Below are 21,574 nucleotides of genomic sequence, written 5' to 3' on the forward strand. Positions count from 1 at the left end.
TCCTGTCTCTTTCTCCTTCCTTCCTATCTCCATCTTTCTTTCTTTCCTCCCTCCTTCCTGTCTCTTTCCCTTTCCTTTCTTTCTCTTTCCTTCCTTCCTTTTCTCTTTCCTTCAATTTTCCTCTCCTTCCTTTCCTCTCTCCTACATCTTTCTCCTTCCTTCCTCTTTCTTTTTCTTTTTTCTTTCCTTCCTTCCTTTCACTTTCTTTGAATCCTTTCCTGCCTTTTTTCCCTCCCATCTTTCTCATTCCTTCCTTTTTCTTTCTTTTCCTTTTTTCTCTTTCCTTCCTTCTTTTCCTTTCTCCTTCACTATTTCTCTTCTTTCCTTCCCACGTCTTTCTCCTTCCTTCCTAACTCTATCAATTTTTCTTTCTTTTCCTCTTTCTTTCTTTCTTTCTTTCTTTCTCTCTTTCCTTCCTTCCCTCCTTTCTTTTTTCTTTCTTTCTTTCTTTCTCTCTCTCTCTCTCTCTCTCCCCCTTCCTTACTTCCTATCTTCCATCCTCCTTCTCTCATCTGAATGTGGCTGTTTGGGGCTTCCTCCTTTCCTGGGAGAGCTCAGCCAGGTGATTTCCAGGGTTTTCTACTGCAGGAGACGCTTGATTTATGCAGCTGTTTCCAATTTTATCTAACAATTTCTATCCAGCAGAAAACTGTAGGTGGTTTTTCTGCCCCCACTTTCCCTGGCAAGAAATTGCAAAGCTGGCCTCTGGGTCACCCTTGGAAATAGATCCTGGGTGATGATCATTTTTCAAGCCTTAAATGGTTTATTGGGATGCAGCCCTAGAAAATTACAAAGTTTGATTCTTTTGTTTAAAGGGAGAAAATGGAGCGTGAGAAAAACTTGATAGAACCTGGCTCATCCCGTCAGATTAAGCTTTAGGGTAGAGTTGGAAGGGACCTTGTAGGTCATCTAGTCCAACCCCTCTGCCCAAGCAGGAGACCCTACACCATTTGTGACAGACGGCAGTCCAGTCTCTTCTTGAAAGCTTCCAGTGATGAAGCTCCTACAACTTTATATTTACATTTATATTTGCATGTGTGTGAGAATGTCCAGTTTCTTTAAACTTCTCTTAGAAAATGGCATTAAAAATAGCATTAAACTATTGATGTCTCAGTCAGAAATGTGAAAAACTGTAACTTAAAAGTGGAAAAGAAATAGGGTTATGTAACTGCCCATCTGGTATAGGTGACTCTGGGTGACTCACAAGAGAAAAAAACACCATATCAATTAGAAATAAAACAGTCAAATAATTAAATGATAAATTAACAAGAAAGATAAACCGCAAGAGAGATTAAAACCAGATGATGCTTAAAACATCTCAGCCATATTAAGATGCCTGGACTTCAACTCCCAGAATCCCCTGGGAGTCCCGTGCTGGATGGGGAATTCTGGGAACGGAAGTCCAACCACCTTTCAGGTTGCAAAATATGAGTCATATATCATTCCTGGGAGGCAGCTGTCCATCTTCCTTCCTCCAGACTTCGCACTCGGCTCCGTAGCATCTTCTTTGCAACTATCCTCAGTGGCTGTTTTAACCAATTCCATCTCTCCAATCTGTGAAAAGCTCCTGCTGGCTGGGAATCCTGGAAGCTGTAGTCTTGGATAGAGAGGAAAGGGGTGGATGGGTCTGGGAGTCTCCAATGACGGAGGGCGCCGCTTGGGGAAAGAGAGGCGTTGCTAAGGCCCGCCTGCTTCCTCCGCGTCCGACAGGGGGGTCGCTAAGAGGCGTGGCCGGCTGCTCTGCAGTTGCCAAGGCAACGCCTTCGCCCTCTCTCTCGCCTTTTTTCCACCCCCCCCCCGCGAACAGCTGCTCCTGGGACGTACCATCTTGGCGTCGGGCGGTGGGGGTGTCCTCCGGCGACGCCAGGGAGGGGGCCATCGGAGGAAGGCAAATGGACCCGCCCTTCGGAGGACGGCGTTTTGCCGCTCCTCCCTCGTCCCTCCCTCCAGCCGCTGATCCGTTGGTACGGCCCGCCCCTCCCGTCAGAGCACTCGGCAGGCCCGGCGGAGGGACAATGGCGCTGCTCTCCTCGCGCAGCCCGCGGGTGCTGCTGCCGCCCCCGGCCCGCAGGGGGCGCTCCAAGGTCCGAGGGGGCACCCAGCCCGCCGTCAGGTGAGGCTGTACACGCGCCGCCTTCGCACGGCTCCCTGACCCGAGTCGGACGCTTCCGGGCCGGCTCCTCCCTGGGGAGCCGCGGGTGGGGCGGGGGGCGGGGCCTCGAGAGGGGGCGGGGCCTGGGAGTCTGGGGCACGTGGGGAGGGTGGGGGCGGGGGGGGTAGAGTTTTGGCCCCTGGGGAAGAGTGCTGCAAAGCCTGCAGGAGGGCCAAGGGGATTGTTCTCGGATGGGAGGCCACCAGGAGATCCAGATTTTGGGGGGGCGGCGGGGCTGGATGGGCATCCCAAGGAAACAGGTTGACACGCGGTCCCTCTTCATGATGACTTTGCAGAGAAGCATCTTTTGGGGTTCTCCTTTTCCTCTCCCCCAAAAAGTTGAAATTTAGCAGAGGTGGAGGGGTCAGGGGTGGATGGGGCACCACCAGGAAATCCCGTCTGCAGACATGACTGTGGTTCTTAAAAAACAACCCCTCCTGTCTCCTGATGACCCTGCAGAGAAGCATCTTTGGGGTTCTCCCCCCTCCCCACCCGCCATATTGAACTTTATCTTGTATCCCCCATAAAAAAAAAATCAAAATCCGTGGCTGGAATAGTCCAAGCTGGCTGCCCCGATTAGCGACGGGTGGTGTAATTCAACCCAGCAATTTGACAATTGGGTTGCGTTCCCACAACACGCTCAACCCCCTTTCAGATGGAATTGGATGCATTTGCAAACCTGGGCAGGGTGGGGGAGGAGGAGGAGGATTTGCAGCCAAACTTTGTTGTCTGGATTGTTGTGTTTTGGCGTGCGTTGCACAACCAGGAAGCCAGCTGGCTCAGCGACCCGGTTAGGTGTTGTTGTGTGGATCCATCTTTTAAATATGGGTGACTTGGGAGCGTCGCTGTAGATCCCTTTAAGCCAGTTGCTCGCCTTCTGGATCTATTCCATGGGTTGATTGTGAAGAGACCCTAAAGAAACGGAGTGGGGAGGGGGAGGAGGCAGGCCTCGACTTGCAACAGTTCACTTAGTGGCCGTTCAACGTCACAACGGCTGAGAAAAGTGACTTAGCATTGTTTTTCACATTTACAACCGTTGCAGCATCCCCATGACCACGTGATACTTGGCAACTCATGTTTATGACGGTCGCAGTGCCCTGGAGTCACGTGTTCCCCGTTTGCGAACTTCTGACAAGCCACGTCAGTGGGGAAGCCAGATTCACTTAACAACTGCAGTGATTCACTTAACAACTGCAGTGATTCACTTAACACCTGCAGCAAAAAAGGTTGTACAATGGCAGGAAGCTCAATAATTGCCTTGCTTAGCAATGGAAATTTCCTCTTCCCCTTCATCCTCTTCTTCCTCCTCCTCTCTCTCCTCTTCCTCCTCTCCCTCTTTCAAATTTACTGAACCAAAGTCTTGCTTTGCAGCAGAAAATTTGGGCTCAATTGTCATAACCTGAGGACTACCTGTAGAGATGATTGATCTGGCCTTCTTGTGAAAATCCAGTTTTTTTTCCTGCATCCTTTTATAGTAATAAAATCCTGCCTAAAAATGGCTAAAAGCGCTTCCTCTCCTGAGCCCTTCCTAAGAAAGGGTCTTTCCATGCTGGCTGGGGGATTCTGGGAATTGAAGTCCACAAATCTTAAAAGATATAGAGTTTAGAAAGAACTCCTAGAGAGTCTGCAGGAGAGATGGGAGCAATTTCAGGAATCTAAGCAAATGAGTGAAAAAACAGCATGTTTTTCAGAGGAAGGAGTTGATTAGAGGACTGGAGGCTAAAACATATGAAGAACGGTTGCTGGAATTGTGTATGTGTTAGTTGAACGGAAAGAAGGACTAGGGGAGACATGATAGCAGTCTTCCAATATCTCAGGGGCTGCCCCAAAGAAGAGGGAGTCAAGCTATTCTGCAAAGCACCAGAAGACAGGACAAGAAGCAATGGGGGGAAACTAATCAAGGAGAGAAGAAACCCAGAATTAAGGAGAAATTTCCTGACATGAGGACAATCAGTGGAAGTTGCCTCCAGAAGTTGTCAGTGCTGCACTAGTGTTTCCTGCCTGAGCAGGGGGTTGGACTAGAAGACCTCCAAGGCCCCTTCCAACTATTCTATATTCTACATTCTAACAGGTTCTTTGTAGTGCAGTAGTGTCGTTCGTTTTTTTGTCTCTCACAGCCATTTTGTTCAGCAACCCTTCGAAATCACAATTGGGGGGGGAAAAAGGATCTCGTGACAAGTCCTCATACTTACAACCATCACGCAGCCTTCCTACACTCACAGGATCAAAATTGGGGTGCTTGGCAACCAGACAAGGAGTTTCTTTTGTTGTTGTCGTCGTCGTTGACGGCCTAAGGAAAAACAGCAGCCGAAAATGCAAGCCTGGAAAAAAAAAAAAGATTGGCGTGCGATGAGGCTTTCATTGTGGGTTATTTTGGAGAAGCAGGCTGAGGGGGGGGGGAATTCTGGGAGTTGACGTCGGTACGTCTTTTAAAAGTGGCCCAGGTTGGACTTCCCCCTTGTGATCTCCAGAGAAATCTACTGCAGCCTTTGGTCATAATTCTCTTCCTTTTTTAAAAGGAAATATTTTATTTTGTTTATGCAAACACAACATCTTTGCAACACATTATACTTCGTTTACCTGCGTGTTCCTTTTATCTGTACATATAAATCTTATATTTCCAAATCTATCTATCTATCTATCTATCTATCTATCTATCTATCTATCTATCTATCTATCTATCTATCTATCTATCTATCTATCTATCTATGTACCTACCTACCTACCTACCTACCTACCTACCTACCTACCTACCTTACCTACTACCTACCTACCTACCTACCTACCTACCTACCTACCTACCTATACATATTTTCATATATCTTTTCTATCAATTCTATATCATCTTATATCCTTTTAATTCCTACTATTTTGGTCTACAGTCTATTTTGTATTTCTGCCTTTTATTCATTCTCCGGTTTTGTACCTGCTTTTTAATTTCTTGGTCTTTCTGCTTTTTTTTTTTAATCTCTCTCTCTATTTGCATGGAAGGGCAAATTTTGCTTGCCAAGGTGACAGGTAACTTAATACATTTTCTCAACTACCGGCTTAATATCTACCAGTCCTCAAAGGAGAAGAATGCAACATAAATTCTGAGGAATGTGTGTAACTAAACCCAGCAACGTAAGGATCTTGGGTTGTTGGGTAACCTTGTCCCCAAGGCACCAAGGACAGAGAAGCTCATATTTCTTTGGGTGAGGGTGCTGTGTGCATGCGTGCATATCCCCTGCAGCACAGCCAATTTGCATTACTGGTAGTCCTCGGTCTCCAAACATTTGTTTAGCAATAGTTCGGAGTGACGAGGGCGGCGAAAAAAAGTGACTTTAGGATCGGTCCTCGCACTTACAACCGTTTCCGCACCGTTGCAATCACAGGAAGAAAATTCAGGCGCTTGGGCATGTATCAGAGTTGGGTTGCTGCCGATTCGGTTGAACCGGTAGCGGAATTCAGGCCTGGGCTGCAGAGCCGTCAGTGACCCAGGCATGCCACGCCCCAGAATTGGTTGCCTCGCAGCCATTGGGCCACCGCCATTTTGGTTTTTCGTGACTGCGCGTGCACAATTCACTGTAAATTGTTCTGTGCATGCATGAAGAATAATTTACATTGAACAGCGGGCGCATGCAAGCGCATTGCGTAGTAAAAATGGCAGCAACCCACCCCTGGCACGTATTTATGACGGGTGACAAAGTCCCAGAGTCCCGTGATCGCCATTTCCCAGCTGGCTTCCCCCAAGGAAAATCAATTGGGGGTGGGGCGTGGGAAGCCAGATTCGCTTAACGGCCGCGTGATTCACTTAACAGCTGCAGTGATTTGCTTAGCAACCGTGGCAAGGAAGGTCACCAATGGGGCAAACGTCACTCAACCGCCTTGCTTGGCAACAGGAATTTTGGGCTCGGGTGCGTCGTTAAATCAAGGACTCCCTGTAAAAATCTAAGCATAGCTCTTCTCCTCACCTTGGCAATAAAAGGTCATAAAACAGGGCGCGGCACCCTTAACAAAGGCCTCCCTCAGCCACGTAAATAGTCCCCATGGTGGTTGTAGGTCAAAGATTATCTCTATTTGGGGAACCTCTGCTTGGCTTAGAAGCCCAGGGGCCTTTCAAGCATGCTGGGAAAGAAGATTTCAGCCCCAAGAATTTGTCACATTCCACAGCTTAGAAGAGCCTATTGTCTTGGGGGGCTGGGGGGGGGCTTTGTGAGGAGGGTTGTGTGCAGGCGAGGCTGGTGGGGTAGGAAATGAACAGAGCGGAGGCAAAGAAAGAATGAAAGAAAGAAAAAAAGAAAGAAAGGGTGGAAAAGGAAGGAAGGAAGCAGATGGAGGAAAGGAGGGAAGAAAGAAAAGAAAGAAAAGAAAGAAAAAGGGAGGAAAAGGAAGGAAGGAAGCACTGACAGTGAGGAAAGGAGGGAAGGAAGGAAGGAATAAAGGAAGGAAGAAAGAAACATGGGAAGACAGGAAAGAAAGAGGAAGGAAGAAATGTAGAGAGTGGAAGGAAGGAAGACAAAGAAAGAAACATGGGAAAACAGGAAAGAAAGAAAGGAATGAAGGAATGTAGAGAAGGAAAGGAAGGAAGGAAGACAGGAAACAAAGAAAAAGAAGAGGAAGGAAGAAAGATAGGAAGGAAGACAAGAAAGAAAAACAGAAAGGAAGGAAAGGAAAGAAAGAAGATAACTGCCACAACAGCTGCTTTTTGTATATAGAGGTTCTCAACTTACGACCTCTGTTGTGCCCCAAAATTCTTGAGTAAGACAGTTAAGTGAGTTTTGCCCCATTTTACGATGTTTCTTGCCGCCGTTGTTCAGTGAATCACGGCGGTTGTTAAGTTGGTCACCCAGGTTGTTCATTGAATCTGCCTTCCTCATTGACTTTGCATGTCAAAAGGGGATTGTCTGACCTTGGGACACTGCGACCGTCATAAGTATGAAACATTTGCCAAGGCTCTGAATTTTGATCTCGATGACTGTGTGTGGTTGCTGTGAAAAAATGGTGATCGGTCACTTCTTTTCCGTGCCGTTGTAACTTTGAGCAGTCACTAAAGCAAAGTATTGTAAGGACTACCAATAAAAGCCGTTAACCGAGGCTTCTCCTTCTCCCGACAAAACCCCTTTTTATGAAGCTGATGTGAATTCCTCTCCTTCACATCCAGCAAAGTCCCGGCAAACAGTCTTTCAAGGGTGAATTGACAACCACAGACCTTATCAGGCTTGGAGGGCTGCCAGGCTCATATCTTCCAAATGCAATGTTGTACAAGGAAATACTTGGCAAGGAGTCTCTGAGAGTCACAAACAAATCTTCACACTAATTAAGCGAACTAATTGTCTCCTGCAAACTCCACACCCCTTTAATTTATAAGAGCCTGAAGCCAACTCCTTGTCTCCACGAAAACCCCTTTTATTAATTGACTATGAATTCTGCTCATTCGCATCCAGCAAAGTCTTTCAAGAGAGGATTTACGGTTACAGACCTTCTCTGCCTTGGAGAGCTGCCAGGCTGATATCTGCAAAACTTAAGCAAGGAGTCTCGGAGAGTCACGAACCAATGAAGCGAACTGATTGTCTCCTGCAAACTCCACTCCCCTTTCGCTCCTCTTTTATTTCCTCTGGGAGGGGCCATTCATCGTCCGCCTGTGGCCTTACTCCCAAGTCAACCCCTGTTCTTTAGCTATTCCCTTCATCTGGCAACTCTGCGCATGCGCACACTGGGAACAGGCTCCAGCTGTTCTTCTGCCTCACTGATTTCCGACTCCGAAGGCAGCTGATAACTGTCGGACGGCCCTGGCCCCATCTCTGCCTCTGACACAGAGCCCTCATCAGAGCCTTCCCCAGACTCCAGGACTGGCCCAGGTTCCTCCCCAACCTCCTCACTCTCCGAATCTGCCGCCAGCTCCGCTGGTTGCTGGCAGTCCACAACAGACCGCAGAGTTGTGGGCCGCCATCTTGACTCTTTTGACCGTATCACATGAATACCCCAGGAATCACTTCTGGACACTCCAACAAGACCTGAAGCTGGAGATGAAGATGGCCACAAAACGGAAGCAGAAGCTGAGTTTGGAAGGAGCTTGGCTAGCAAATATATATATATATATATATATATATATATTCTGCACCTTCAGAGTAGAGATAGTCCTTGATTTGAATGAGAGATTGTTTTTTTTTTAAGTGTCTTTTTTTTTTTTTACTTTTACCCATTTTTATTCGGCTATACTTTGCATAGTTATATATACAGAATTATGTTGTTTGATCGACAAGAATAAAATGCAAAACGGAAAAATGGGCCTCCGACATGAAAAACGTGGGGAAACTCCAAGGACTGGCCCATGTTCCTCCCCAACCCTCCTCACTGTCCGAGTCTGCTGCCAGCTCTCTTTGCAATTTTGAAATTTAAAATTTCTAATCGCCGACTCAAATTTACTTCTGAGAACGTATAAAAATAACCCTAAGGAAATGAGTCACCCTTTCTCGGCTCGCTCCGAGATTTCTGTCCAGAGGAATTGCTCTCAAGTCATTTTCCTACATATCTGCTGGAGCCTCTTTTGACATTTTCTGCCCTTCTTCTCTACTCTTCCCCCCTTTTATTTATTCTTCGTTTAATTTGACGGTGCTTTTCAACTGAAAGGGAGCAGGGGGAGAGGAAGCAGGCCCAGTCCCTGCAGAAAACTTCATATTTCCTGGCTCTCTAAGGGTTGTTTTTCTCCTGCGTGGGAGATACAATACATTTGCCCTGAGTCGGTGATGTCGGCTGGAATTTGGCACCCAAGCTATAAAAAATCCCTGGCTGGCTGTCAGAACAGAAATAGCGGTTTCAAGAATATTATAAGATCTGGGACAAATGTTATCGATGGTTGGAACAAAAAAAGGAAAGACCCAAAATAAGCAACGGCTAAGATTTATAGAATAGAGATTAGAATTATGCATGAAACTACAACAGTGCAAATGTATAAGATTAAAAACAAAGCATCATTGGTTGGAGATACGATCTTTTTATATTTGTAAATACTGAATAGTATTGTAAATTGTAAATAAGAACGGTGCTTATCCTGCATAACTTTTGTATCTTTGTATGTGTGGCAAAGACTTTGCCAGGACAGTTAACACAGTGTCCAAGGTTTTAATTTGCGTTTAATAAAAAACTTTTTTTTTTAAAAGAAAAATAAGAAAAAGAAATAACGGTTGCAAAAGTCAGCAGCAAAATGCAGGGAGTCCTCGACTTACGACCACCAATCAGCCCGAAATTTCTGTGGTTCAGTGAGACGCTTTTTTAAAGCGACTTTTTGCACCGTTTTACGACTTTTCTTGGTTAAGTGAATCACGGCGGCTGATAAGTTCGTCCCATGGTTGTTAAGCGAATCTGGCTTCCCCACGGATTTTGCTGGTTAGCAGGTCGCAAAAGGAGATCGCGTGACACCCCCTCCCATGCCTATATTAATGACGCTGTGACCGTCATTAATATGAGTCAGTTGCCATGCATCTGGATTTTGAACACCTGTTCGTGGGGGTGCTACAAACATCGTGAACAATGATTGTAAGTTCATTTTTTCGGGGCTGTTGTAACTTTGGTCACTAAATGAATGGTCGTAGGTCAAGGACTACCTTGGTCTATGGAATTCTTAATTAACAAAGTGCTTCCAGTTAAGGGCCTCAAGGAGTGTAAAATGGTATTTTTGAGATGAATCTCAGGGAGGGAGGGAGGGAGACAGAGACGAGGATGGGAGGAAGGAAGAATGGAAGGAAAAGTGGAAAGGGAAAGAGGAAGAGGAAAGGGAGGGAGGGAGGAAAGGAGGGGAAAAGACGGAGGGAGGAAGTAAGTTCAACAGTCATATTAGAAAGCATAGACAGTATAGTCTCTCGCCTGGACTACTGTAATGCTCTCTACATGGGGCTGCCCTTGAAGAGCACCCGGAGACTCCAGCTGGTCCAGAATGCAGCATCCCCACGGTCACGTTCAAAATTGGTTGACGCTTGTCCACCGACTCATAGTTATGACGATTGCCATGTCCCGGGTTCACACGATTCGTTTTTACGACTTTCTGTCAAGCCAAGTCCACAGGGAAGCCAGGTTCACTTCACCACCCTGTCCCTAACGGAATCTCGCAGTGATTCACTTAGCAACTATAAGCAGAGGGAAGTCATTAAATGGGGCAAACAATTCATTTAACCCTCACCTCGCTTAACAACAGAAATTTGGGGCTCGGTGGTGGCCGTAAATCATGGACTACATGTATGATAGTGGAGATCATAACACTCCTTAAGTAGCCATTGACTGAAATTATATACTTTGTCTGAAATGGCCTAGCCGATTTTCCTGCCTGAGTAGGGGGTTAGACTAGAAGACCTCCGGGGTCCCTTCCAACTATTCTATTCTATTCTGCATTCTATTCTAGTCTATTCTTTCTAATTCTAGTCTATTCTACTAAATCGTATTCTATTTTGAATTCTGTTCTGTTCTGTTCTTTCTATTCTATTCTATTTTTTCATTCTTATTTCTATTCTGTTCTGTTCTTTCTAATTCTATTCTATTCTATATTCTATTTTATTTTGAATTCAATTCAGTTCATTTCAATTCTATTCTTTCTAATTCTATTCTATTCTATTCTGCATTCTATTCTATTCTCCAGTATTTATTCTATTCTGCATTCTATACTATTCTTTCTAATTCTATTCTATTCTATATTTTCATTCTTATTTCTATTCTGTTCTGTGATTTCTAATTCTATTCTGCATTCTATCCTATTTTGAATTCAGTTCAATTCAATTCTATTTTTTTCTTTCAAATCCTGTTCTGTTTCTATAGCATTTTGCAAAACTGCAGAAAGCCAAAAAGAAAAAGAAAAAAAAAGGGGGGGGGGTTTACTCTTCGCTTTGCCAATCCTGCATAAAACAACTCGGCTTCTTCCTCTCCCACTGGGGCCTCTTAATTCTTGTCCCCTCTTTCTCTTCCCAGTTGCAGCCGACTTCGACAAATTCAAAACATTCTGACGGAGAGCAACAAGTCCCAGCCAGATGGCATCCTCTGCATTTTGGGTAAGTTCTTTTCATCCTTCACATGCATTGACACTCTGTGTGTGTGTGTGTGTATGTGTGCGCCAAGCTACTTCTCTTAGAGAAGGTGGCTGCTTTTTATAGAATTTATAATTCTCTCATCCTGGACTCTTTCGGCCTCTGTCTCCAGCTTTCTCCCCGAAGAAGACAGACAGTGCAGGATTAAACAGCCTTGCTTTGGCCTGAAACTGTGGAGGGAGTCAGAAATTGGGTTAAATCAGGGGTGTCCAAACTTGGGAACTTTAAGACTTGTGGACTTCAACTCCCAGAATTCCCCAGCCAGCATGGCTGGCTGGGGAATTCTGGGAGTTGAAGTCCCCAAGTCTTAAAGTTCCCAAGTTTGGACACCCCTGGGTTAAATGGACATGAGCCGTTGGCTGTGCAGGTCTTCCTTGAGTCAGGGTGAGATTTTTTGCAAAGAACGAGGCGAAAGGGAGCCGATTTGGTTCCAGTGGTTAAGACACCAAGCTAGAATCTGGGAGACAGGGAGTTCTAGTCCCGTTTTAGGCATGAAAGGTGGCTGGGTTGTTTTGGGCCAGTCACCAGGAGACGGTGAGTTCTAGTCTCGCCTTAAGCATGAAAGGCAGCTGCCCTTTTTTTGCCACATTTGTTAAGTGAATCACTTTTAATTGTTAAGTTAGCAACATGACAGTTAAGTGAATCTCATTGGCTTTCTTGTCAGAAGATCACAGAAGAGAATCACACAACACCCCCCCCCCTTCTCCGAGACGCTGCAACGGTCATAAATATGAGTTGCCAAGTACCTGAATTTTGATTACATGGCCATGGGGATGCTGCAATGGTCGTAGGTTTGAAAAATGGTCATAAGCTGCGTTTTTGTGACTGCAAACAGTCACTAAATGAACTGTTGTAAGTCGGGGACTACCTGTAATGCAGCTGCTCTGTCTCCTTTAGCCTCCCTGGGAGCTTTGTCTCTAAATCTGGAGCTGGCTGTCATGGTTAAGGCAGGACTAGAACTCGCCATCTCCTGGTCATAGGCCCAAAGTCACCCAGCCAGCTTTCAGGGCTAAGGCAGGACTAGAACTCACCGTCACCTGGTGACTGGCCCAAAGTCACTTAGCTGGCTTTCACGGTTAAGGCAGGACTAGAACTCCCTGTCTCCTGGTAACCGGGCCAAAGTCATCCAGCCAGCTTTCATGGTTAAGGCAGGACTAGAACTCACTATCTCCTGGTGACTGGCCCAAAGTCACCCAGCCAGCTTTTATGGTTAATGCAGTACTAGAACTCACTGTCACCTGGTGACTGGCCCAAAGTCACCCAGCCAACTTTCATGGTTAAGGCAGAAACTAGAACTCACTGTCTCCTCCTTCCTAGCCTGGTGCCTTAACCACTAGGCAAAACTGTCTCTCCAGCTGGTGGAAATGAAACGAAGGCAGAACTTGGGCCAAGAACGGGGTGCCAGATGGAAGGTGGGAAGAAAATTTATTACTGAAACGCTGACAGCATTTAACGTTGTTCTGACATGTCTAAAAATCAGCCGGGCGTTGTGGGTATTTAAAAAAAAAAAACCCCATCTGTGAACTCTTTAACTTTGAAACCTCCTTTTCTTGCCCTACTTTCCCCAGACATAATTCTGATCCTGGCTTGGATATCTTGGCAGCCCCGGAGCTTTATCCCTGCCTCACCCCACGGAGAAGGAGGCTCGCCTGCCCCTCCCTCCCAGATGCTCCCCCAGGCCTAATCCTCCCAACCGGGACCCCTCTTAAGAGGCTTTGCCCTGGCCCAGTGGGAGGGGTTGTGCAATTGCCCTGGCCCCCTCTGAACCTCCTTTGGAAGATTTTAAACCCTTCCTTCTTTCCTTCCTTCCTTCCTTCCTTTCTTCCTTCCTTCCTTCCTTCCTCCCTCCCTCCCTCCCTCCCTCCCTCCCTCCTTCCTCCTTCCTTCCTTCCTTCCTCCTTCCTTCTTCCTCCCTCCCTCCCTCCCTCCCTCCCTCCCTTCCTTCCTCCTTCCTTCCTTCCTTCCTCCTTCCTTCTCCCTCCCTCCCTCCCTCCCTCCCTCCCTCCCTCCCTTCCTTCCTCCCTCCCTCCCTCCCTCCTTCCCTCCTTCCTCCTTCCTTCCTTCCTTCCTCCTTCCTTCTTCCTCCCTCCCTCCCTCCCTCCCTCCCTCCCTCCCTCCTTCCTCCTTCCTTCCTTCCTTCCTCCTTCCTTCTTCCTCCCTCCCTCCCTCCCTCCCTCCCTCCCTCCCTTCCTTCCTTCCTTCCTTCCTTCCTTCCTTGTCGGTAAAGGACCTTCAGCTCTGGATATGTACCGTTTTCGTTTAGCTTTGCATACTTTAAAAAACTTTATTAAACGATATAATAAAATAGGAAAATACTCAAGCAAATAGTAGGGCACAGTGGGGAGGGGGAGGGGAAAGAAGAAAAGGGGGAAAGGGGAAAAAAGCATTGACTCCCTTTGTTGCAGTAGATCAGGGGTGTCCAAAGCTGGCTGGGGAATTCTGGGAGTTGAAGTCCACAAGTCTTAAAGTTCCCAAGTTTGGACACCCCTGCAGTAGAATAAAGCATTAACTTCAACTTTCTGACTTTTCCATAATAATATAAACTGGCCATTTCTATAACAACAAATGAACGTAAACAATTCAACTGGGTGACTTTGAGCCAATCACCAGGAGACAGTGAGTTCTAGTCCTATCTCGGGCATGAAATCCGACTGGGTGACTTTGGGCCAATCACCAGGAGACAGTGAGTTCTAGTCCTATCTCGGGCATGAAATCCGACTGGGTGACTTTGGGCCAATCACCAGGAGACAGTGAGTTCTAGTCCTATCTCGGGCATGAAATCTGACTGGGTGACTTTGGGCCAATCACCAGGAGACAGTGAGTTCTAGTCCTATCTCGGGCATGAAATCCGACTGGGTGACTTTGGGCCAATCACCAGGGGACAGGGAGTTCTAGTCCTGCCTTTGGCATGAACAGATGGTGAGTTCCGCCCTGTGTTAGGCACGTAACCCAGTTGGTGACTTAGGGCAGAGCACTAGGAGATGGTGAGTTCTAGCCCTGTTTTAAACAAGAATGCCAGCTGGGTGACTTTGGATCAGTCTCTTGCTCTCAGCCCACCTCGTAGGGTTGTTGTGATGGGGAAAACACGAGGAGGAAGATGTATGGAATATGTTTGCTGCGTTGTTTGTGAGAATAATAAAGGCGTGATACAAACAAAGAAATGAAATGAAATTTCTTAAGGCGGGATCAGTTTTGGTTCTAGGTTTTTCTGGGATCGGGAGAAGAAATTATTGCCCATCCTTTTTTTGGAGTTCTTGGATATTTCTGCTCCGCCATCAAGGAAAATTGCAAATTTCTTGTTCTACTTAAAACCCCCTCCAGATGAAGGAACAGTAACTGGTCCAGAATGGAGAGGGGTAGTTCCTCTGGACAACAATCTTACGCACTTTATTAACTGGGAAATCAAACGGCACCATATTTCCAAGGTGCCACATTTGAGGTTCCAACAAACAAATTGCAACAGGTATCAAAGTCGGATCGGCGTCTCTAATTTGGCTGCTTGGTGGAATCATTGTTGCACTGAAATATTCCGCGTCTCATTGATAACACCTTTTGGGTGGAAGTCACTCTGAACTCACGGAAGCAAATTAAAACGCTCTGGCACCGTAGGTGGGGTGGAAACGCATCCTGCTGACACCAGCTACCTTTGCAAGGTGTAAACTTCATGCCAAACCCCACCCGCAATTAATTCTGCTGGCTCCTCCATTCGATGTTACCCGCTGGTTTTCCTAAAGGAGAGATATCCCGAAACCATCTTTTAAATTGCTAAGTTGCATCATGAGTCCTTTGGGAGAAGGGCGGCATATAAATCCAATAAAACAAACAAACAAACAATCCTATCCAGAGCGGCTAAGATCAATACGTCATATCTAGAATGGCAAAATAGAAATATCCTCTATATTCAGTGGTGGGATTCATCCGGTGCGGGCTGGTTCGAACGAACCGGTTGTTAAATTGCTGGCTGGCCTCGCCCCTTCCAGGAGTTCCCCCCCCCTCTACACACATACCCCACTTTTTTGCTCCTAGGAGGCTGCAGACCTACTAGGCCTAAAATGGGGTGCGGGAGGGGTCCGGTGTGGCTCCGCCCTCCTGCGGCCTGCTAATGCTTTGGGGAGGCTGCAGGAAGGCCTACTAGGCCCAAAATGGCGCCTCCCCCCCAAGCCCATTTTTGCTCCCAGAAGGCTGCAGGGAGGTCTACTAGGCCCAAAACGAGGCACGGGAGGGGTGTGGTGTGGCGCGGCCCCCAAATGCTCCCAGGAGTCTACAGGGAGGTCTACTAGGCCTAAAACGAGGCATGGGAGGAGTGGCATGCGCCCTTCCCTCCGTGGCCCGTTTTTGCTCCCAGGAGACTGCAAGGAAACCTACTAGGCCCAAAATGGGTCGCGGGGTGTGTGGCGTGGCCCCTGTGGCCCGTTTTTGTGCCCAGAAGGCTGCAGGGAGGCCTACTAGGCCTAAAACAAGGCATGTGTGCACCCCGCCGCCTCCATGGCCCGTTTTTGCTCCCAAGAAGCTGCAGGGAGGCCTACTAGGCCCAAAACGGGGCATGGAGGGGTGCGGCGCAGCCCCCCATCCCACCATGGCCCGTTTTTGCTCCCGGGGGGGGGGGTAGGAGTCTGAGTGCTGCCTGTCACACCCCCTGCCCATGCTCCAGCATGCCACGCCCGCCCGCCCGCCCAGTGTTTAGGGCAGAGAACCGGTTGTTAAATTATTTGAATCCCACCATTGCCTATGTTGCTAAGAAATGTGGACTTCTTGGAGCTGTGGAAAAGCATTCGGTCGAACGAAGTTGATGTGTTAAAATTTTAGAATTTCTTCAAAAGGGTATATAGAACGGCAGGAAAACTATCTAGAAGGTGTGAGGGCATTTCAGATTTATGTTGGAAACGTGGACAACGTGAAGGGTCATTCCCCAGGCCTAGCTGGGACATTCTGGGAGTTGACATCCACACATCTTAAAAAGTTTTAACAGCATTGGGAAAAAATAATAACTTAAAAGCAATCCTTGCACTTCCAGCTGTTTCCGCATTCCTAGGCTCAAGTGACAACTGGCATATATTTGAGTAGCTGCTACTGAAAGGAGAGGCGTGAGAGGAAGGACAGCTGCAACCAGTAGAAGGGAATACTTGTAGCTCAGGTTTGAGCTGTGGGGTCCTTGGTGCCCTCTGAGCTTGGTGGTTTTCTTGCAGACGTTTCATGACCCAACTTGGTAACATCATCAGTGCTAGAAGGAAGGTGGGTTTGCAGGAATGGGGGGAGGAGGAAAAGAGGAGGAAGAGGAAAAGGAAAAGGAGGAAAAGGACTGTGGGGTCCTTAGTGCTCTCAGGGCCTGGTGGTTTGCTTGCAGATGTTTCATGACCCAGCTAGGTAACATCTTCAGCGCTATTAGGGAGCGGGATTTGCAGAGAGGAGGAGGAGAAGGAGAAATGAAAGGAAAAGGAGGAGGAGGACTGTGGGGTCTTTGGTGCTCTCTGAATTTGGTGGTTTTCTTGCAGACGTTTCATGACCCAACTAGGTAACATCATCAGTGTTAGAAGGAAGCGGGATTTGCAGAGAGGAGGAGGAGAAGGAGAAATAGAAGGCAAAGAGGAGGGGGAGGGGGGGAATGTAGGGTCCTTGGAGCTCTCTGAGCTTGGTGATTTACTTACAGACCTCTCATGACCCAACTAGGGAATATCATCAGTGTTAGAAGGGGATGGGGTTTACAGAAAGGAGGAGAACTTAGGACTGTGGGGCCCTTGGTGCACTCTAAGCTTGGTGGTTTTCTTACAGACATCTCATGACCCAACTAGGTAACATCATCAGTGCTACAAGGGAGCAAGGTCTACTCTCTTCATATATAGCTGGTTCCTTGATCAGGCTGCTTACAACTCTTGATTAGGCTGTTTCCTAGTTTCTGACACTGATAATGTTACCCAGTTGGGTCACGAAACGTCTGCAAGAAAGCACCCAAGCTCAGAGATCACCAAGCCCCCCCCCCCCCCAGGTTCAACCCTGCAAATATTCTCTTCTCTTGGTACTTTCTGAGCGGTCACCCCCCTCCCCCCCCCGAACCCAAACAACAAATAACATCTCTAATTTTCCAAATGTCCTTTTTTTGTTGTTGTTGCAGGAATTGATAGTCGGTACAATGAAGGATGCCGGGAACTCGCCAACTATCTCCTCTTCGGTTTGTACAGCCAGAACAACAACGAGTTTGAGAGATCAGGATTCCCTGAAGAAGTCCTCGATGGTAAGAGGGAGCTGCTCCCCCCACGGGGTGGTATGAACCTCTGTTCCTGGTCTCCGATGAATGCCGGCGTTTCCCCACTTCTAATGAGTCCTTTTCTTACGACCCCTTGTTTTGCAGACGTGATCCTGCTGGTTAAGCCAGACAGCGTCCATCTCTACTGCAACCCTGTCAACTACAATTACCTTTTGCCCTATGTGGCGTTTTGGAGAAACCTGCATTTCCACTGCCTGACGGAAACCGAGGTTAGCGAATGAGCCACAAATCGAGGAGCAATGGGGGGCCGCGGAGTGTGAAAGTTTGGGACTTCCTGCGCCGGATTTCAGCTGGCTGGCGGGGGAATTCTGGGAGTTGAAGTCCACACATCTTAGCATTGCCAAGGTTGAGAAATTAACGGATTAACAGAGTTGGAAGGGACCTTGCAGGTCATCTAGTCCAACCCCAGGCCCAAGCAGGAGACCTTACTTCTGCCTCTGCCTAACACAGAGAACAGTGTGTTCTGTTAAGATGCAGCCTGTTGTGCCTTAAAATGGCTTCTACCGTGCTGCCGTAAAATGGCTTCTACTGTACAGCGCAGCGGAATTGCCATGGTAATGGCTTCACAGTACTCCACAAGGGGGCTCCCTCTGGTAAGGGGGGGAAACCCAACATTAGAAATAACATTTGGTTCGGACATTTTCAACAAAATCGGGGCTTTTCCTGTCTAATACAGAATTAGGATAAATAAATACCTGGGCCACGCCAGATTATCAGCTCGTATTCTATAATTCCACAGTGTCATAGATCCATCCAGCCTCGTCTCTTGGCCCGCCAAGTTTCTGCTTTCCCAATGCTCTCCAGCCGGCTTCCTTCTCTGCCATCGGCATCTTTCATTTTGGAGATGTTTGATGCGTTCGCAGGGGGAGTTGGCGTCCGTCCGTCCCCCCGGGCTTTTAAAATGCCCAATTTTGGGTCCCAAGCTTGTTTCTGCCCTTCTTTTGTATTCCGTTCCTTTTCCGACCTCGTGCGCCATCAACCCAAAGCGGGAGCTGCCTTGGATAACGAAATGCCAGGAGCGCCATAAAGCGAATTTGGCATCCATGCAGCCGAGCACAATAGGCGTGGATTTTAAATTGGAGAGGGTTTATGAAAAACCCTTCTGAAAAATCACAAACAGCCTCTTCGGCACGCCCCCCCCATTCAAGAGTGCCAAGGCTCTGCTCATTTTATCGTCCTCCTTTCAAGAAATTCTGTAAAATCCTTTTTTTTAAAAAAACAAAGCAACGAGCTTGGCGGAGTTCACCGTCCAGTGTTTGGGCTTTGGGAAATGTGCAGAAGCTGGATTTTAGGCCCGTTTCCTTTTGTTGGCTTGGTTTTCTTTGGAAAAGGAAAAGGCTCGCGTTAAGCTGTGTGTCTCTGGCAGGAAATTTGCTGCTTTGAAAGCAGGGAGAATGGCGCGATCTGAGAGCGGCAGGAACGAAGGCGTCCTTTTCGTAATTCGCCACGAACTAGCTTTCGAGGGCTTGCACAAGTATTTTTTTACTTTGGGGCAGAAAATGGCTTGCTGGGCATATTCCACCCAGTAGAAAGAGAGAGAGAGAGAAAGTTTGGTGTAGTAGTTAAGGTGATGGCCTAATTCTAGTTCCACCATAGGTATAAAAGCCAGCTGAGTGACTTTGGGGCTAATCGCTAGGAGACTGGGAGTTCTAGTCCCACTTTAGCCATGAAAGCCAACTGGCTGTGTTTTGGCCAATCACCAGGAGGTGGTGAGTTCTAGTCCTGCCTTAGGCATGAAACCTGGCAGGGTGACTTTGGGTCAATTACCAGGAGATGATGAGTTCTAGTTCCACCTTAGGTATGAAAGTCATCTGGGTGGCTTTGGACTAATCACTACGAGACTGGGAATTCTAGTTCCGCCTTAGCTATGAAAGCCAGCTGGGTGGCTTTGGGTCAGTCACCAGGAGGTGATGAGTTCTAGTCCCATCTTAGGCATGAAAGCTGGCGAGGTGAATTTGGCTCAGTCACCAGGAGACGGAGAGTTCTAGTCCCATCTTAGGCACGAAAGCTGACTTACACTCTTTATTTTCCAAAGATTCTTCCCTTCTTGTTGTTTTATTAGTATGAAGATGAAGAGTCGGCTGAAGAATTTAAAATTTCCAGCTTTGTGGATATGGTTCGAGATTGCAGCCGGATCGGCATTCCCTTCAGCTCCCAAGGTAGGTTTGAGAAAAACCCAATTCTTTGAAATCAGACCGTCCTCGACTTACAACGGTACATTTAGCAGTATAGCCTTTATTGTCATTGTACATCATGCATGCACCGAAATTGGTTTTAGCCTCACTGGTGCAATCCGTGACAAACAATACAAACAACGTAAATAGTGTAAAGAGTACCGTATTTTTCGGAGTATAAGACGCGCCCTTTTCCCTCAAAAAAGAGGCTGAAAATCTGGGTGCGTCTTATACATTGAATACAGCATTTTTGGCCTCCCGAAACCCCATCCCCTTCATCAAAATGGCCATGCAGAGCCTTTAGGAGGCTTTCAGGGAGCTCCTGGGGTCTGGGGAGGGCAGAAATGAGCAAAAAGGGCGCCTTTGTTTGCTTGTTTTTGCCCCCCCCCCTCCAGCCCACAGGAGCACTCTATAAGCCTCCTAAAGGCTATGCATACAATTTTTTTGACAGAAAACGGGCCTGTTTTTGTGAAAAATGGGTCATTTTTTGCTCATTTTTGCCCCTTCCCCCCCAGGAGCACCCTATAAGCCTCCTAAAGGCTATTCATGCCCTTTTTTGTGAAAAAAAAGGGCCCATTTTCGCAAAAAACGGGCCATTTTTGTGAGGTCTGCAGAGTGCAGAAACTTTTTTTTTTTAATTTACCTCTTCAAAACCTTGGTGCGTCTTTTACTCCAAAAAATACGGTAATCCCTATGCAAATAATTAGGAAAAAAAAGAAAGAAAAAGAAAAACTAGTCCTACATTTCCACGGGTGCGTAGAACGCTTGTGGTTGTGTTTAAGAGTCTGTTAGCCCAAGGATAGAAACTATTTTTAAACTGATTAGTTCGGCTGGCCATGCTTTGATGTCTTCTGCCCGATGGTGAAATAATTTCATAATTTAACTTAACAATTTAGTTACTACGGCACTGCCAAAAGCGAGTTATGACCATTTTTCGCAGTCACGACCTTTGTAGCATCCCCGTGGTCACTTGATCAAAATTCAAAGGCTTGGCAACTGGCATGTACTTGTACTTGTGTGTGTGTGTGTGTGTGTGTCAAGTGATCATCTCCTTTTGCAACCTTCTGACAAGCAAACTCAACAGGGAAGTCAGATTCACTTAACAACCGGGTTGCTCACTTCACAACCGTGGCCAGAAAGGTTGTGAAATGGAGCAAAACTCACTTAACAACCGTCTCGCTTAGCAGCAGAAATGTTGGGCCTCAACTGTAGACGTAATTCAAGGACTGCCTCTCTTAACTTTTTTCCCATCTGGATTTTTGGCCTTCATCTGAGCGGCCCTCGAAGGAAAATCACACCCGCAATGTCTCCAAAGCGAGCAATTTGAGCTCCTGCCTAATTTGCGTTAATCACACCCTGTAAAAATGAAACACAAGTGATCCCTTGTGCTTTGCACCAGCAGCGTTTTAATCCTCTTTTTATGGGAGGAAAGAACAGATTCATTTATGATGATGATGATAATAATAATGTAGCTTTCTTTTTTAGAACAGAAAAGAATCTTGATTTCCTGTTAACAATGGGATGCCAGGATCTTAAGCAGAGCAGCCTTCGCAGGGATTGTGAAGTGGTGTGTGTGTGTGTGTGTGTGTGTGTGTGTGTTGGAGGGGGGAGAACGGGTTACTGAGACTAGCCAAAACTGATGCAACAAATTTGCAAGACTCTGGTCATTTATTGTCAGGGTAATGATAAACATTACAAAGAGGATTAAGGGACTGGAGGCTAAAACATATGAAGAACGGTTGCAGGAACTGGGGATGTCTAGTTGAATGAAGAGAAGGACTAGGGGAGACATGATAGCAGAGTTTCAATATCTCGGGGCTGCCACAAAGAAGAGGGAGTCAAGCTATTCTCCTTGTAGATAAACCACTATTTGAAAGACCAACCTGTTTACTGTATTTTGCTCCTGGGTTGTCTCAAAGTATTCACACTGGGT

At 46.9% G+C, this 21,574-nt stretch overlaps 1 protein-coding gene across 1 annotated transcript in view; it reads left to right on the forward strand.

The window, feature by feature from the left end:
• The first annotated feature begins 1,601 nt into the window (after positions 1-1,601).
• Positions 1,602-21,574, forward strand: part of DNAAF9 (dynein axonemal assembly factor 9) — an 83,738-nt gene continuing 63,765 nt past the window's right edge. Inside the window, exons 1-5 of the mRNA XM_081960448.1 lie at positions 1,602-2,113; positions 11,090-11,169; positions 17,315-17,434; positions 17,552-17,676; positions 19,530-19,626. Of these exons, the coding sequence (XP_081816574.1) occupies positions 1,641-2,113; positions 11,090-11,169; positions 17,315-17,434; positions 17,552-17,676; positions 19,530-19,626 (895 nt within the window). The 5' untranslated portion in view covers positions 1,602-1,640. The remainder of the gene's footprint in view (positions 2,114-11,089; positions 11,170-17,314; positions 17,435-17,551; positions 17,677-19,529; positions 19,627-21,574) is intronic.

Source organism: Natrix helvetica, assembly GCF_964273705.1.
Source record: "Natrix helvetica genome assembly, chromosome: 7".
Classification (NCBI taxonomy): Eukaryota; Metazoa; Chordata; class Lepidosauria; order Squamata; family Natricidae; genus Natrix; species Natrix helvetica.